An 18,061-nucleotide genomic window follows, 5' to 3' on the forward strand; every position below is an offset into this window, starting at 1 on the left:
CGTTTAGGTAAGGCCATAAGATTTTCTAAGAAGGTTTCAATTTCTTTATATTGTCTGAGATTGAATGTAAACTACTAGGGATTTTTTTCCAAGTATGTTTTATTTAAACATATACTTTATGACAAATTTTTTGTTTAAACAAAAGGAAAAGAGAAGATGTTACAGAATATACAGACACTTAATATTTGGTAATAAAACAATGCTAGCCTACAATTATTTAGCTATGGAGGCACAAAAATAATTAAATATCATTCATCATTTTACCTTCTTATTGAACACTATTAGCAAGAGGGTTTTTATAACTGTATATATACACACACACACACATATATATATATACATATGGCATATTAATGAAAATGAGATAAAGTAGCATGCAGTTAGTATAAAAATCACCAAGAAGGAGAAAGACAGAGAAGGTTTACTTAGCCATGATAGAGAAAGAGAGAAAACCAATTAAAACCATATATTTCCTCTTTATTTTAGCTTTTTCACAAAAGTGGACACTACGATAATTAGAAAGGACTCTATACTCGTTTTACACTACTTGGGGATGGACACAATTATTTTCTCAGTCTCAGGAAAAGTGACAGATGAGAATTATTTTCCTTAATGCCATTTCCCTTAAGAAATGTTACAAGTTAGCATGAAGGAAACAGAGGAAACAGAGCTGAGAAATGCTTAGCAAAAATACAAAAAATGGAGCTGAAATTTATCACATAAAATCTTCCAAAGGTAAAAAAGAAAAAAGACAATTGACAGCTTGGCTTCTTCAATATGTATAGGTTGCTGAAGCCAAAGGTGCCATAAGAAAACAGACAGCACACCACAGAAGGAAAAGTAAGCTCTGCATAACAAGTAGAAACGATGTTGATAAATTTACCCACTGGATCCAACAAAAGCACAATTTCCAGTAAAATCAAGGGACACTAGGTATGTAGAAGACAAAAGAAGAAGCACGTCTGTCTTGCAAAGGTAGGCTGCAGTCAACTAAGAGTCACGGAGATTAAACAGCTCTGTGAGTTCTGTTGGAATACTGGATTTTTAAATCTCCCTTTTAAATACATGTGATATATTAGAGAGGTAAAACATGTCCATCAAATACCTATTGCCAAGAGGTGTGGTTTAAAGCAGAAACTTAAATACTAAAAAAAAATTCCCTAAGTTCTTTCATAAAAAGCAATAAATAGTTGCCATGTTTGAAGTATCACTTCCAGAAACTGAATGAATTTGCACAAAAATTAGCAGACTTGTAAAATTTCCATGTTTATATATAATGTATATAAAATTGTTTAACTAAAATGCCATCATGTACTTTAAGTCTGTTTAATTACCATGCAGTGCACAGTAATGTATAAATAACTCAATCATTTTAGCTCTCTGAAGATAATTTAAAGAGAAAATATTTCCTTTATCCAATTTTTTGGTACACACACATCTACCTCAATGTGGGTTTTGGCCCTTTCTATGCTTTTCTAAAAAGGAGCCTGAACCCAGGAGTTACTTCTCTATCAGGTTAGCGCTCACCGCATGGGAACGGCTAGGTTAGTCAAGTTATGGGGGCGACACCTACCCCCTTATCCTCATCCTCCACATCCTCATGCTGTTCATATTCGCATGCTTCTGTTGCACTCACCAATCGTAAGGTCTTCAAAAAATCTCGCTCCCTTGGCTAATGAATATAACAGACAGAAGATAGGACAGCAAAGACACAAGACAGACCAGAAATGAAAAGAAGAGCATGAACAGAACATAATGAAGGAGAACAGGTAACAAGAAGGGGAAGTAATGTTCACCAAAAAAAAAAAAAAATGACACCTGCGGAATGGGTTAGATCATTTTTCAGAAAGCAATGTTTATTTTCTTGCTATTTGTAAGTCTTTTAATATGTGGTTATATTATGCATCCAACTTCTGCTAAGCAAAAAAACCCAAAGGTAAAAAAGAAGCAAGAACAAAAATAGTATTTTAATTATAGAACTGATTATATAAGTGAAGTAATCAAAGTGCTTCAATCTCTCAAATTCACATCATTTGAAGTTTGAAAATGCTTAGGAATCTAACCAAAACTTCTTTTTCAGGCAGAATTCATAGCTCAAAAGATGAATGTTGCAAAAATCTGAATAGTCTGTACTGAAAACATACTGGTCCTATGCAGAAAAGATTACACGTTCTTCAAAATAAAATAAGAAAGTTAAAACTTACCAAGGTATCTCCTGAAAGAACCTCTAAAAGAGAAATCAAATTGTGTCCATCCCTTAAGTCTTCATAGAGATCATTCACATGTTTTCGAACCTATAAAGAGAAAAGCAAAATTTGGGGTCCTAGAACTCAGAATTATCCTTAACATTCTTAAACATAAAAAGGAGACAAGTAGAAAACATTCCTCACATGGTATTCATTCATGTACCTATTTTTAAATTTTTAAAATGCTTATTACTTAAAAACTAAATTTAATTTAAAAACTTAAAAAAGTGAATTTCAGATTAATAATTCAAAAAGACAATTCAAATTATTACATTTTTAAGACACCAGAACAAACATAAACCTGGACTACTACATGGGGTTACAATTCTTCAAATACGGACAATGCCCTGACTTTATTCATGATTCCCGATACAGTGACCAGTGCCACCTTAACGAGAGGGTGGAGTTTTCACCCCCGCAGTTGATCTTCTACTTCTAGCCTAAAACAGGTTCAAGGATGCCAAGGAACATTTTTAGAAATCCATAGATGTGAGCTGGGTGAAGAGTATGAGACTCTACATATTATTTTATCCATATCCTATGAGCCTATACTTATTTCAAAAAAATTTTTTGAAATCCGTATGTGTCAGGTTAGAAGTCCTCTGTCCAAACCCTTCCTCTGCACAATGTAAGTCTTCTTATAACGTAAGATTTTCAAAACTAAATAACACTAGCACAAAATCAACACTCAACCTACAATAGCTTTCCCCGTTCCACAGGCCTGATTTAGAAGTCTGTGATTTTAGAACCCAAACCATCAAAGATTTCCCAAAAGCTTTGTTTAGCCTGCCAAGTAGGGATAGCTCTAGTAACCACATGGCCCACTGCAAGGTTTGTGTTGGACAGACAAATGTCAAGGCAGGTATTAAGATGGCTGTTCCACAGTGGACTGGCACATTTCCATTTTCTCGCCTTTCAGTGATTCTGGGCTACTCCCATGAAAGGAGCCAAAGAAGTGGGCCGGAAAGAGGCAGGAACCAGAATCCCACCTACTTCACCCATGGCACAAGCCCTGTATACAAATGAATCCAACTCCTTTGCACTTCCAAAATGTCAAGTGAGTATATAGCACAAAATAATGAAAAGATCTAAACTTATAACCAAAACTATATAACTACACAAACACAAAGAAGAGGCCTAATGTAAACTGGAAGCAAACTTTTATGGTAAGTCTCTCAGTCCCCAAAAATAGTTTAAATCCCATAAAACTTTATTATCTTAGTTGACTCTCTCTATATATATGTTTTACAATATCTTTTGTTAGTGTCAGAAAATGTTTTTGATTGATGAAGAAAAAGTTCCCTTAGGAATTTCTTATCAAATTTACCAGCTTTTACATCCAGTGTTCTGGCACTGTTTACATAAGTCACAGAACCTTTTAATATTCAATTACCCATCTAGGCATAATTAACTACAAATAATATAAATACTAAGCTTAGGCTCAATAGCTCTACCACAAAGTAACTGTTCATGTCAATAGTACCTTTGAAATACAGCAAAACTGAAGGTGAATCAAATTACTTTTAACCAAGTCTCCATCTTTACAAATTGACATTTTATTTTGATTTCCTAATTCCCAAGGAATATCAGTTGAATCTCTGATGTCATAATACCAAAGTAAGACAAAGTTTAAAAATACTTTATTTAGCCCCAAAAAATGTTATAACACATTTTGAGCAATCCTTGTTTAGAAAAACCTGTAAATACGCCAGGCGCAGTGGCTCACACCTGTACTCCCAGCACTTTGGGAGGCCAAGGCAAGTGGATCAATCACCTGAGGTCAGGAGTTTGAGACCAGCCTGGCCAACGTGGTGAAACCCCATCTCAACTAAAAATACAAAAATTAGCCGCGCATGGTGGCAGGTGCCTGTAATCCCAGCTACATGGGAGGCTGAGACAGGAGAATCACTTGAACTCAGGAGGCGGAGGTTGCAGTGCGCCGAGATCAAGCCATTGCACCCCAGCCTGGGTGACAGAGCGAGACTCCGTCTCAAAAAAAAAAAAAAAAAGAAGGAAAGAAAAACCTGTAAATAACCAAATAAGTTACAAAGGAGTTATCCATTCAATTAGAATATTTACCTTGAGATACCATGAAATGACAACTCTCTCAACTTCTCAACTGTATTTCAGAGATGAATCAATTTTCAAGGGCCTCTTCAGGAACATATCTATTACATGCATGATATGTACGCGAACAGATAAGCACTTAGGGAAATGAGTACTAATACTGCAATTTCCTACTCATGGACTGGTTTCATGGGAGACAGTTTTTCCACAGATGCAGGGGAGGGTGGTTTTGGGATGAAACTGTTCCACCTCAGATCATCAGGCATTGGATTCTCATAAGGAGAGCACAACCTAGATCCCTCACATGCACAGTTCACAATAGGGTTCACAGCCATGTGGTGGCTCATACCTGTAATCCCCAGCACTTTGGGAGGCCAAGGTGGGCGGATCACTTGAGGTCAGGAGTTCGAGACCAGCCTGGCCAACATGGCAAAACCCATCTCTACTAAAAATAACAAAAAAAAATTAGCCGGGCAATGTGGCGTATGCCTGTAATCCCAGCTACTTGGGAGGCTGAGGCAGGAGAATCACTCAAACCCATGAGGCGGAGGTTGCAGTGAGCCGAGATCATGCCACTGCACTCTAGCCTGGGCAACAGAGTGAGATTCTGTCTCAAAAAACAAACAAACAAAACAATAGGTTTCATGCTCCTATGAGAATCTAACGCCATCACTGATCTGACAGGAGGCAGAGCTCAGGTGGTAAGGCTGGCTGGCCCAATGCTCGCCTCCTACTGTGCAGGCCACTTCCTAACAGGCCATGGACCGGACCAGTACCTGTCTGTGGCCTGGGGGTTGGGGACTCTTGTATTAGAGCACTGTAAGAATTCACCCAGTCCCGTTCTAAGGCACAAGCTTGAATTTATAAGGCTAAGGCCTACTTAAAAACAAGGCAGAAAAGCTAAGCTTGTGAATGTCATGTACATTAATGCATCTAAATCTATGTACTTCTCAGTGTATCTTCAATATAACCAGAAAGCAGCCAAACTCTAAAAGAGCCTGAATGGGAACACTAAAAGATTATATCTGTATAAACAATATTATACAGCTCCTGATCCTCAGCCAGCTGCTTTGTCTCTCAAAATAAATGGCTTTATTGTGCAGGTCTGATATCCTCAGTACACAGAAGGACAGTAGAATCCAAGCACATGATTACTTTGGGGCCTTCCAGGATTGTAATAGTGCTGAGAATTCTGTGCTCTCTGGTCCACTATGCCTACACCCTACTAGACTTACATTTCACTCTATATTCCACTTCTTGTGTCTTTCTCACTCCAGGACAGTTAAAGATGGGGTGTGATTCTGAACACTTATCTCATAGTAAGGCAATTTCACAACTTGACTTGCCAGACTGAACAAAACCCTCTACATAAGGGAAACTTTCCAAAACCAGGTGTCATTTGCTGCTATCGTATTTATGTGACAACAAAGGAAAATTAAAACAGACATGTTTAGAGAAGGAAAATAATAATATTAAGCCATGCAAATCTAAATTAGGAAAAGACGGCCGGGTGTGGTGGCTCACGCCTGTAATCCTAGCACTTTGGGAGGCCGAGGTAGGTGGATCATGAGGTCAGGAGTTTAAGACCAACCTGGCTAAGATGGTAAAACCCCATCTCTACTAAAAATACAAAAAGTTAGCTGGGCATGGTGGCAGTGAGCTGTGATCATGCCACTGCACTCCAGCCTGGGCAAAAGAGTGAGACTCCCTCTAAATTAGGAAAAGAGAAAACCTGTGATAAGGGAAAAGACATTTTAGTCCTGCTTCTGCCCTTGGCCTTATGAATTTGTACCAACAGCCTAAACTCTCTAGGCTTCAGGGTTTTTTTATCTTTAAAATAAAGGTTGGAAAACAGAAAACTCCTAGTTCAACCTAGAGAACAAAAAGTCTGTAATCTTTAAATCAAATTATTATCATTTTAAAAAATCAATGACCTGTCAACTTAGAAAATGTATAAAATAAAAGCTACTCTTAAGACTTATGGCTTAATTTCTTAAGAATTTTAGAAGAAAATGCAGAAATAAACTAATTTAACTTCTATAATGCTTGAAAAAAATCCAAAGACACTGGCTATCCCCAATACTGCCTGCTTTTCCTGTCTCAGCTGACTATTCTGAGGGTCCACAGAAATACTGTATATGGAAAACATCCTACAAAATATAAGATATCATTTTCCGAAAAGCAAATGTCACTAACAATAATAAACAAAAACACACACACCATGAGTTACTACTAGATGCCTAACCTTGTGCTAAGTACTTTATAATACTGAGTCAGTTTCCTCAGCACAAATGAATGGAATAAAAGAGGATGCTATTAAAAATTAAAAATCAACATTATGGGTAAAGGGTGGTCGGGAATGAACTGAGGGGAAAGAATTGGGGTTCCAATCTGATGGAGCAAGAAATTTAAGGGAAAGAAAAGAAGGGAAAGTAGACAGCTAAGCCTACATAGAAAAGCTTTTATTTTACCCCAGGAGTGAGTCATAGGCATTGGGCCTGGTAACTTTCCTTCACAGATGACTATACTAACCGCCAATATCCCTAACATTCCATTTTCAGTTTTTAATAAAGCATTCCTTTTTCTCTTTTTGGATATGTTCTCCCTATGGGACAAAAAACTGTCTGGATCAATAGTGCTAGAGGAAGTGATGAGCAAAGTAAAAGCACTACGAAATACTCTGGGATTAACTTACATAACTTGAATTACATAACAAGGCTGATACAGCATTTTCTGTATTTCACACAATTCTCGTAGAATTCTGCAGTACTTCAAAAAAATATGTATATAGCATTGCACCTGGAGTTTACCTCTAGGGGGCACTAATCTTTTACTTAAAAGAATATCCCAAGAAAGTAAAATAGACTAGAAAACATTCTATGGGCAACAAAAATTCTAAACAAGATGCTGGCGATGACATGGACAATATTTCAAATTTATTTTGGAGTGAGAACACATTAGCTCATGCCAGGTCTGTATTACCTAAATGGCTTAACTGATCAAAAATACTACACTGAAAATTTCCTTTTGTTAACCTATAACTGTTTGGTTTTATATAGGCTAAATCAAATTCAACTGTGAAGAAAAGAGAATCATTATATAACTGCTTGCTGAATGTTTAAACTTCCTTTTTTAAAAGTCTGACATTATAGTGGTTGATGTTAATCTAGACAAATTTCACAAAAATTTGACTTCCCATTATTTAAACATATTACTATTGTTTAGCTGCAATTCAATTCAGGTCACAAACTATTTATTGAGCATTCATCCGTCATATGCCAGGGTATCCTTTAACTTCTATGGGTACAAAGATGAATAATAAGAGTGCCACCTCTTGAAGCCTGTAATCTGAAATGAAAGAAATTTAGGCAAGAAATTGCAGTATAAAATAAATGCATTCAGAGAACACTCAGGAAGCTATGAGGAGCTTAACCCAGTCTGAGGTCTTCCCAGCAAAGAAGATGGGAATGTTGCAGGTGGAGGGAGGAGCAAGAACAAAGGAAAAAGGCAAGGACACACAAAACTACATATGAGTTGCAAGGAAGGAAAGCAGTGGTGAAGTCAATGAAGCATGAGGTGGAAGATGAGGCTGGAACGATGCGCCGGTGGACATAGAGGCTTTATATCCCAGGTTAAGAAGCTTGAACTTTTCCTACACAAAGAAAACTACGAATTTTAAACAGAATGAGGCCATAATATCTCTGACCAATATAAAAGCTTCCCTGTAAACTATTATCTTAAGCAAAAACAAATCAATCACAGGTAAAATCAAGAGCCCAATCTGTACACAATAATAGAGGAAAGGTCCCTCAGGAAAAAAAGGAAACTGGAAGAGTCATTCCATTAATGAACCTTGGGTAAAATGCAGGCATCCTAGTGAGCTCTGCAGCAGGGAGCAAAACATCAGCCACATAAAGGGTTCACAGTCCGCTCTTAAAGAAGTTCTATATCTAAAGGATACAGTATTCTGGAAAACAATCAGCTATCTTTAGAAAGAAACATAAATAATAAAAGAAGGCTTGTCCCAAATGAGATCGCCTCATTGGCTTATACTAACTGGGTGACGAGAAGAAGGATAGTTTGCTTTAGTGAAAATTATAAATTAAAATATTTTTCAATGCAATTTTTTTACATCAAACAAGTACGTTCATAAAAAATTAGCTGTCAGGTTCTCCTGGGAGAGTTCCTTAGACAGCCTACTTGAAAAAATAGAGGTAACATAAATATCAATATATTAACATATTAATTATTGATAAGAAAATTAATGCTTTTAAAATACACAAAAAAATGCTCAAAAACATTGTATTATCTTAGGTAGCTGCCTTATCTAAAGTTGTTTTTTCATTACAAATTTATTTCAGTACTACTTCTTCAGGAGTTGTGAAAGAATAAAACTACAATTCATATTCTACCTAAATTATTATAAATTCGAAATTGGTGCAGTTAAGTCAAACAGGGAAATATCCTTATTTGGCATGATAAAAAGGTGGTTATGGTTTTTTAAGGTACTACGTTAAGTCAACATTAAGGCCACATAGAATTCATCTCCTTTAGGTTATTTTTAAACTATGAAATAAAGGTATTAGTTACACATCTTAAGGTATTAATGGATAAAATAATAGAGAGTTTTTTTTTTAATCCACATTGGTACTAGGTGGTACAAATAATGTGTCTACTTCTTTGGACCTGATTCACTCCTTGACAAAGAAGGCTTCTCTTTTTAGCTTTTGGGTAGACAATCTATAATCAATTAAAATGCAAAAACTGAATGGCCTTTCCTAGTCTTTCACCACAAGGTGGAACTAGGTAGTTAAATAAAATAAAAACATTTATTAATATATTACAGATAAACACTTTAAGATTTGGGGTATTTTAGTCACTGTTTCACCTAGGTATTTTTTATTCTCTTCTATACAGTTTCGCCATGGTTGCAGTAACCTTTTTAAAAGGCTATTTCAATTTTTAAATATTTTTAAATAGGTAACTTTTCTGTAACAGTCTGAGGTTAGGGTTGGTTGGTTCTGGTTTGGTTTGGGTTTAGGTCTCTATCTTTCCTATCTTCCCTTTTATTATCAAGAAAACAGATAAAAAATCTATTTTTGATCACATTTTCCCCTGAACCTGTAGATTTTTCATCTGTTGCGTAGCTGTACAAATCTTGGTGTGGGGCAATTATAATGTAATGTAACTGAAAGGGAGAAATAAATTCAGAAATCAATATACTCTGCATAGTATATCTTTTTTGGTATCTGTCCAGTTCCTTGGACAGATTATTAAAGATGTATTCTTGACAAACTCCACACTACAATGTCTAACAAACGAGCGTCGGCTTGTAAAGGCATCAGCATTACCCATTCCACATATGAGAGAGAGAAGAACAGCTAATAAATATTATTGTGCAATCTTTTAAAAATAGGAGGAGGTATTTTAGATAAGACTAAGGATGCTTCTTTCCAGTATTCTGTCTGTTTGGCAGGATAATATGGGCATTACCTTTTACAGGTTTTTCAAATATCCTCCTAGCTCTTACTTATATAAATCTTTCTTTAAACTCTTTTTCACCTCAAAAAAATCATGGTAAGTACTACTATGTCAAGAGCAATTTTTAACACCAGCATAAGGAAAAGAGGAGAAACCAATCCATATCCTTACTATGCTCACCTTTTTCCTACTCCTCCTACTTTCTCATAATTTGGGCAAAAGAAAGAAAAAGCTGGGAAAGCAAGGGTCATAATCACTTAACGTGTCTAACGAGAAAACCTAATCAAGGAAACAAAATTTTGATGGAAATAAGTGAAAATGTGTGGTTGTAATATAAAGACAAATAATGACAACGAAGTAGAATGCTATTATAATACTAATAGCTAATTAGACATAGTTCATCTGTGTGCCATGACTTAAAAAATATAACTAGGTGTAACAAAGTCTGCTTGACACAGGTAGTCTATAATAACACCATTACAGTCTTATTCTTTACCACCACTGTTTTAAAGATATTCCACTATATTTTTAAATTCCAGCTTTTACTGAAAAGCTTTTAAAACAGAATTCTAAATACTTTAAAATAAAAATCATGCAAAGGTTATTTTAAATAATTTTAAATTAGTTTTATTTAAATTTATATCATGATCAAAATTCACACTAGTTCAAAAAATGTGTAATTCCTCATCAAATCCTCCCAGCTAATGACTCTCTTGTAACGTTATACCAAATTCATAAATCAGATTCAAATTGATCATTATAAATTTAGAGATGTATTCAAGTAAAAGCATTCTGTCTTTGAAACAACAACAAAAAAAGAGAGCTCCTGGGACAGATACAGCAACCTCTCAGGTCATGTGTTTCTAACACAAGGTCACTTTACCAGACTGACTTTCTCTTTATACCTACCTATCATTGGTTTTAAAGAAATCTTAATCATGGTTGGTGATAAGATGGAATAACATGTAGGGGAGTAGCACTGCAGTGCAGGGCATGGTACGATTCCAGGTAAAAGGCAGTCTGAAGACCCTGGGCAGCTGGTGAGTGGGAAGAGAAGCATCAGAAAAGGAATATAAGGATGTGACAAATAAAAATTTCAACTACTTTGCAATTCTGATTAAAGTGCTGGTTGTGGCAACTGCCCTGAATACTTCTGAGCTGAATCATCTCTTTTGGGGCTTTTGTCAAATGAGCTATAGGTTGTCAATGCCTGACCTATAATCTCAACACACACACACACATAATCAAAGAACTACCTGAACCTCAAAAATTAACTTCATCTACTTCCTGGATAATGTCTTACATGGCTCTATCCTTAACCGAACAGTGAGCCACTTGCTGGAATGGTTACAATATGAGTCAGGCTGCAGACTCGAGAGGAAGCAAGGTCCTCATAGAGCAGGGTTAGTGCTGGGCAAGTAACAGAATCCACTGGTAGATACAGCTCCAGGAAAGGTGCAGCCAGCCAGGAGTGCAGACACCTTTGGTCATGCCATCATGGGCACTTCCTGGTGTCCCTTTCAGAGCATTATTTCCTAAGGTGAGAGATTAGGATAGGCATGACACAAGTGGTTGCTTCATCTCTTTTTTTCAAGTCTCAAGGACTGGAAAATCTAGGGGTCTCTTCATAGCATATTTTATAGTTTTAAGGCTTTGACGATACTCTGATACTTTCAGATACTTTATATGCAAACTAATTCACTCCTCTTTAAACATAAGCTCATTTCCTTGGGTCCTTGAAAATAAACAACTGAGAGCAACTGGTTGCATCCTCTTCATTAAACCTTTGAAATAACCCAGGATTATGATCAAGACAACTGACACAAGGAGAGGAACACTAAAACTATTTTTAAAGACACCCCCAGATGATGAGATACCACTGCCACTGCTACAATCCGTTCTGATGCTTAACACCTCTTCCCTGTCAAAGAATGTTTCCTTAAATCCAGATGACACTCCATGTCCCCAGTACCACGACTCATATTTTTCTAAAATAAAACCACCCAAAATCATATCTGGGGAACTGATATGTTTGGAATGGAATTATAAATACAGGTTTATTCTTTTAATTACTTAATTAAAAATTTGACAGATGCTATATACACTCCTGTTAAATTAATCTCTGCAACAGAAATATACTTTCTGTAGGAGGATTAAAAGTTTCAAAGTGATCACTTCCTAAATGACATCATAAGTCTGCCAAACTTTCAGATTCTAGTCTACTCAACAGAGATCTCCGGACCACAGATGCTCAAAAACCAATTTTCCCAGTTGTAAAAGCCCAGTGTCACAGAAGAGGTACTGCACTGATGTCTCTTACTAAAGCTGAAATCTAAGTGGAAGTTATTTTCTCTCCAGCCCCTGTCTGAGCACCCTCCCTTTTAAAGTGACAAGTTTCACCAAGAGCAGGCTAGAGCCAGGTAACACCTAGCAAATCAGGGGCCACACTTCTGAAAGTGAACCACATAACAGCTATGGGTTTACTGGAAGATGCTCAGGTTCCAGTGCCCTAACTAGAGCTTCATGTCCATTCCTGAAGGCTAAGAGAGATTTTGAAACAAAATGTCTCCTGAATATTTGAGGTCACATTCTAAAACCTCTGCTGTGATATTTCTCTATTGATAACTCCTCCTCTAGTTACTGAAATCTTACTTTTCCTACTAGGTCAAATTCTAACGTCATCCAGGAAGTGATGGTTTCCCTCTTCTGCACTCCCATAGTCTTTGGATTATACCAGTACACCAATCATCATTTTACTTATAGTTTTATGTAGACAATATACATAAATGTATTAATAATTTCCTTAAGAAGAAAGGGCCCTGTCTTTGGTCCTCACTGCAAATGCTTAATGTCTGACACAGTGCCTTTCATATAGTAGATATTCAAAGAACTTTTGTTGAATAAATAAAAGATTAGTCACCTACACTTTGCATTTGACCTTAGCCATGCACTCAGCTGTGGGCTCTTGAATGCCTGCCGGATCACGGGAAAAAAACAGAAACTCAGGAAATGGATTCACAAATCCCATCAAATGACTTCCTAGCAGGGGATTTGTGTTTGCCCCAAGGCCCATCATGGCATCTATCGGAGTTAGTGCCTGGCATCATGTTCTGCCACACAGTTGGAGTTAAGTAAATTGCTTCTGAATGACTAACACATTGAAGAGAAATGTCCACTTCTGCATGCCAAGCCTCCTAAGTATTTCCCCTATTAAGGAGCACGGAATGACACCTCCAAAGTATGGTGCTTTGGCATGCTGAGCACTTTGAAGAGAAGAAATTGGAAATCTTTAGAAGTTGCCTAACTTTCTAACCTTCTCTTGTTTCTCTCCCACTCCTCACCAAGCGCAAAGAGGGAGGATCTCTAGAATTTCCTTAGCTGACTAGGGAAATTTCTGTCCAAAAGAAATGCAATTGCCTTAAGACCTCTCTCTAGCAGTTACATCAAATAGCCAGGAAAGATTAACCACAGAAAAGAGAAGAGATTAAAAGTCATCACCATGCCCAGACAGACTTTTCATCTATTCTTCTCAGGGCAGCTCAGAGAGATTACCTAAAAGACTTTATCTGAATAATAAGACAAATGAAGTTCTGCCCCTCACCTTCCCAGCAGCTTCCCCAGAGCTCAGAGGAACTTTGTACCCAGGCCATTGTTCTTTAAGCTCATTCATTTCCCCTGAAAATCATTTACTGCCCCTCTAAAATTTCCTATACGCCCCCCTTCCCTCTCCCCTGTGAAGAGGGTACATAAGCCCTAACCATCTGGCCCTTCTTTGAGTCTCATATTTGAAGGACTTCCAAGTCTACACATTCGTAAATAAATCTGTATGCCTTTTTCTCCTATGAATCTGTCTGTTGTCAGCATTTCAGCAAATCTTCAAAGAGGGCAAAAAGGAAGCTTGCCCTCCACCCCTAAAACTCTTATCCATCTAAATTAGTCTGGTAAATGACTGGCTGGAAAGTGTCTAGATAAATCAAATTTCAAGACTGAATAATGAATCGTAAAACAAAACACTTTCAATAAAAATAGATATATAGATCAATGGAACAGAACAGAGAGTCCAGAAATAGACCTGTACATTTATGGACAACTGGTGTTTGACAAAAGAACAAAGGCAATTCAGTGGAGAAAGGATAGCCTTTTCAACAAATGATGCTGGGAAACTGAATATCCTTACGCAAAATCATTTGCTTGAACCTTTTCCACAAAATGAATCATAGACTTAGATGTAACAGCTAAAGCTACACAATTGTTAGATAAAATCATGGCAGTAAATCTTTATGACCTTGGGTCAGGCAAAGATTTCTTATGTATGATACCAAAAGCATACATTATTTTTTAAAAACTTAACAATACGAGCATTTAAACCCAATCTAAAAATAGGCAAAGAGAACCGGGGGGATGGCTCACAACTGTAATCCCAGCTACTCATGAAACTGCCTTTGTGAAAATTACTTGAGTAAGAAAATTATGGTAGTGAAAGAGATCAGATCTAACCAACCCCACCAAACTGGGCAGTCCAGCCTTCAAACTGCCCTTAATTATTGGGAGACATTTAGTTTATAATTTAAATCAGTGGCCCACTACATTTTTGGCACCAGGGACTGGTTTCATGGGAGACAATTTTTCCACAGACCAGGGTCAGGGTGGTGGGGATGGTTTCAGGATGAAACTTTCACCTCAGATCATCAGGTGTTCGATTCTTATAACAAGCATGCAACCGGCCGGGCGCGGTGGCTCACACCTGTAATCCCAGCACCTTGGGAGGCCGAGGCGGGCGGATCACGAGGTCAGGAGATCCAGACCATCCTGGCTAACATGGTGAAACCCCGTCTCTACTAAAAAAATACAAAAAATTAGCTGGGCGTGGTAGCAGGCGCCTGTAGTCCCAGCTACTCAGGAGGCTGAGGCAGAAGAATGGCGTGAACCCGGTAGGCAGAGCTTGCAGTGAGCCGAGATCATGCCACTGCACTCCAGCCTGTGCAACAGAGCGAGACTCCGTCTCAAATAAATAAATAAATAAATAAATAAATAAATAAATAAATAAATAAGCATGCAACCTAGATCCCTGGCAAGCACAGTTCACAATAGGGTTCACACTCTTATGAGAATCTAATGGCACTGCTGATCTGACAGGAGGTGGAGCTCAGGTGATAATGCTTGTTCACTGGCCACTCACCTCCTGCTGTAACAGGCCACAGACAGAAACTGGTCTGTGGCCCAGGGGTTGGAAACCCCTGGTTTAAATGATAATAGCCATTCCCCCAAATTCAACTAACTGCCTTTGTAAAGCTAATGAGAGACCACCAGACTAAGGGATGAGAGGAGTCTAAATTCTGCTAAGGTACAGACATAAATGGTTACCCATCATTATTCCAGAGGTCGTAAGATATACAGCTTCCCCAATTACTCCTGCAGATAGCATCACTATTGCAGAAGCTAAGATGGCCTTTTGAGATGTCTTTTCAGGTTTTTTGCATATCTGACAACTGCTGGCTCCACCTGAACCCACCAATTACTATTTTGGCTCCACCCAGAAGTGACACAGGTTCATAAGGACCATTTCCAACAGCCCTATGATAGCACTCTCAACCAATCTGCAGAAAGCACCCATTGTCTAGCCAACTGCCTCTCTTCCCCCAAGCTATCCTTGAAAACCCCAAGCTATCCTTGAAAACCCCAAGCCTCTGAATTCTGGAGAAGACTGATTTGAGTAATAATAAAACACCAGTCTCCTGTTTTGCTGGCTCTACATGTATAAAACTCTTCTATTGCAATTCCCCTGCCTTGATAAATTGGCTCTATCTAGGCAGCAGGCAAGAAGAGTCCACTGGGCAGTTGGTTACACTCAGGAGGCTTAGGTGGGAGAATTGTTTGAGACGAGTTTGAGACCAGCCTGGGCAACACAGTGAAACCTTGTCTTAAATAAATAAATAAATAAATAGTCAGGTGTAATGGTATGTACCGGTAGTTCCAGCTACTTGGGAGGCTATGGTGGAAGTTTGAGGCTGCAATGAGCTATGATCATGCCACTGTACCCTATCCTAGGTGACAGAGCAAGACCTCATCTCAAAAAATAAAAAACAAAAATAGGCAAAGATCTGAACAGGCAACTCACCAAAGAATGTACACAAATGGCCAATAAGCACATGAAAAGATGCTCAACATTATTAGTCATTAGCAAAATTAAAATTAAAATTAAAATGAGCTAACACTTCACACCTTCTAGGATTGCTAAAATCAAAGACAATGACAAGTGTTAACAAGAATGCAGAAAAACTGGAATCCTTAAACATTGCTAGTGGAAAGGTGAAATGATGCAACCATTTTGGAAAATAGTTTGGAGGTTTCTTGAAATGTTAAACAAGATCTACCATATGACCCAACAATTCCATTTCTAGGGAAATGTGCAAAAGAAATAAAAACATGTGTCTACACAAAGTCTTGCACATTTATGTTTATAGCAGCATTGTTCACAAGAGTCAAAAAGTGGCAAAAAACCCAGATGTCCATCAACTCTTAAGTGGACATATAAAATGTGATCTATCTATAGAATGGAATACTAATTGACAATAAAAGGGATTGAAGGAAGATACATACCACAACATGGATGAACCTCAAAAATATTATGCTAACTAAAAGAAACCAGACAGAAAACAACATATATGATTCTGTTTATGTGAAATATCCAGAAAAGACAAATCCATTGATAAGGAAACTTTATCAGGGGTTGTCTACGGCTGGAGGCAGGGGAGAAACAGGACAAATGGGTACAAGGTTTCTTTTTGGGGTGAGGAAAATATTCTAAAATTAGGCTATGGTAATAGTTGCATAATTCTATAAATTTACTAAAAATTGTTCAATTAAGCACTTAAATGAATTTTATAATATGTAAATTATCTCATTAAAGGTGAGATTTAAAAAAAATATTTTAGTCACACTCCTTTTGAAAAAATGGAGTGACAGCAGTGTTCACACATGAAAAATATCTGTATCTGTCAAAATTCAATAAAAATTAATAATGGTTCCCAGAATGTAAGACAGAATGTTAGACTATTCTAATATGGGTCAGTACATACAACTGAAATACTCTTCAAGGGATGTGTAATTTGTATTTATTGAAAAATAGCTCCAAGATTATCAATAAATAAGTTAAAGGACTGATCATAATACTAATAAATAAGGAAAATCTGTCAGTGTCAACCACTATAAAACCCTTAATCTAGACCAAAGCCAGGGTTATACATTAAGAGGGCAAAAAGCAAATGGAAAGTCATGTGCAAAAGGTTACCAAGTGGTCTAGTTAGGAAACAGATTAATCTGAGTGATAAAGGAAACATTTCCTCAGTTCTATATTAGCATAGGCTTTAACCTTGACACATGCGTAACTGAACTGTTATTTGAAAGTCACATTTGCAAAGAGATCATCACTCATGACCACATCTTTCCTCAAAGAGAATTATCAGGAGAAATTCAGCCAGATATTGGGCAAAATTCACCCCCGATATTTCACGTAGGTTCTTTTCTATTTTCCCTAAGCGTCGGCCGGTTTGAGAAATAAAGGGACAGAGTACAAAAGAGAGAAATTTTAAAGCTGGGTGTCTAGGGGAGACATCACATGTCGGTAGGTTCCATGATGCCCCACAAGCCACAAAACCAGCAAGTTTTATTAGGGACTTTCAAAAGGGGAAGGAGTGTACGATAGGGTGTGGGTCCCAAAGATCACGTACTTCACAAGGTAATAGAATATCACAAGGCAAATGGACGCAGGGCGAGATCACAGGACCACAGGACTGGGGCAAAATTAAAATTGCTAATGAAGTTTCGGACACCACTGTCATTGATAACATCTTATCAGGAGACAGGGTTTGAGAGCAACCGGTCTGACCAAAATTTATTAGGCGGGAATTTCCTCTTCCTAATAAGCCTGGGAGCACTATGGGAGACTGGAGTTTATTTCATCCCTACAGTTTCGACCATAGAAGACGGCCACACCCAAGGGAGCCATTTTAGAGACCCACCCTCAGGGTCGCCTTCTCTTTCTCAGGGATGTTCCTTGCTGAGAAAAAGAATTCAGCGGTATTTCTCCCATTTGCTTTTGAAAGAAGAGAAATAGGCTCTGTTCCGCCTGGCTCAACAGCAGTCAGAGTTTAAGGTTATCTCTCTTATTCCTTGAACAATTGCTGTTATCCTGTTTTTTGTTTTTTTTTTTTTTTTAATATTTATTGATCATTCTTGGGTGTTTCTCGGAGAGAGGGATTTGGCAG

General features: G+C 37.5%; 1 protein-coding gene across 14 annotated transcripts in view; it reads right to left on the minus strand.

The window, feature by feature from the left end:
• The window catches only part of DST (dystonin), a 494,203-nt gene that overhangs the window by 244,047 nt on the left and 232,095 nt on the right, over positions 1–18,061 (minus strand). For all 14 annotated transcript variants that reach the window (XM_024929292.4, XM_063604922.1, XM_008954352.4 and 11 more), the window contains one exon: positions 2,205–2,294. In XM_024929292.4, the coding sequence (XP_024785060.4) occupies positions 2,205–2,294 (90 nt within the window). The remainder of the gene's footprint in view (positions 1–2,204; positions 2,295–18,061) is intronic.

This window comes from Pan paniscus, chromosome 5, assembly GCF_029289425.2.
Source record: "Pan paniscus chromosome 5, NHGRI_mPanPan1-v2.0_pri, whole genome shotgun sequence".
Taxonomy (NCBI): Eukaryota; Metazoa; Chordata; class Mammalia; order Primates; family Hominidae; genus Pan; species Pan paniscus.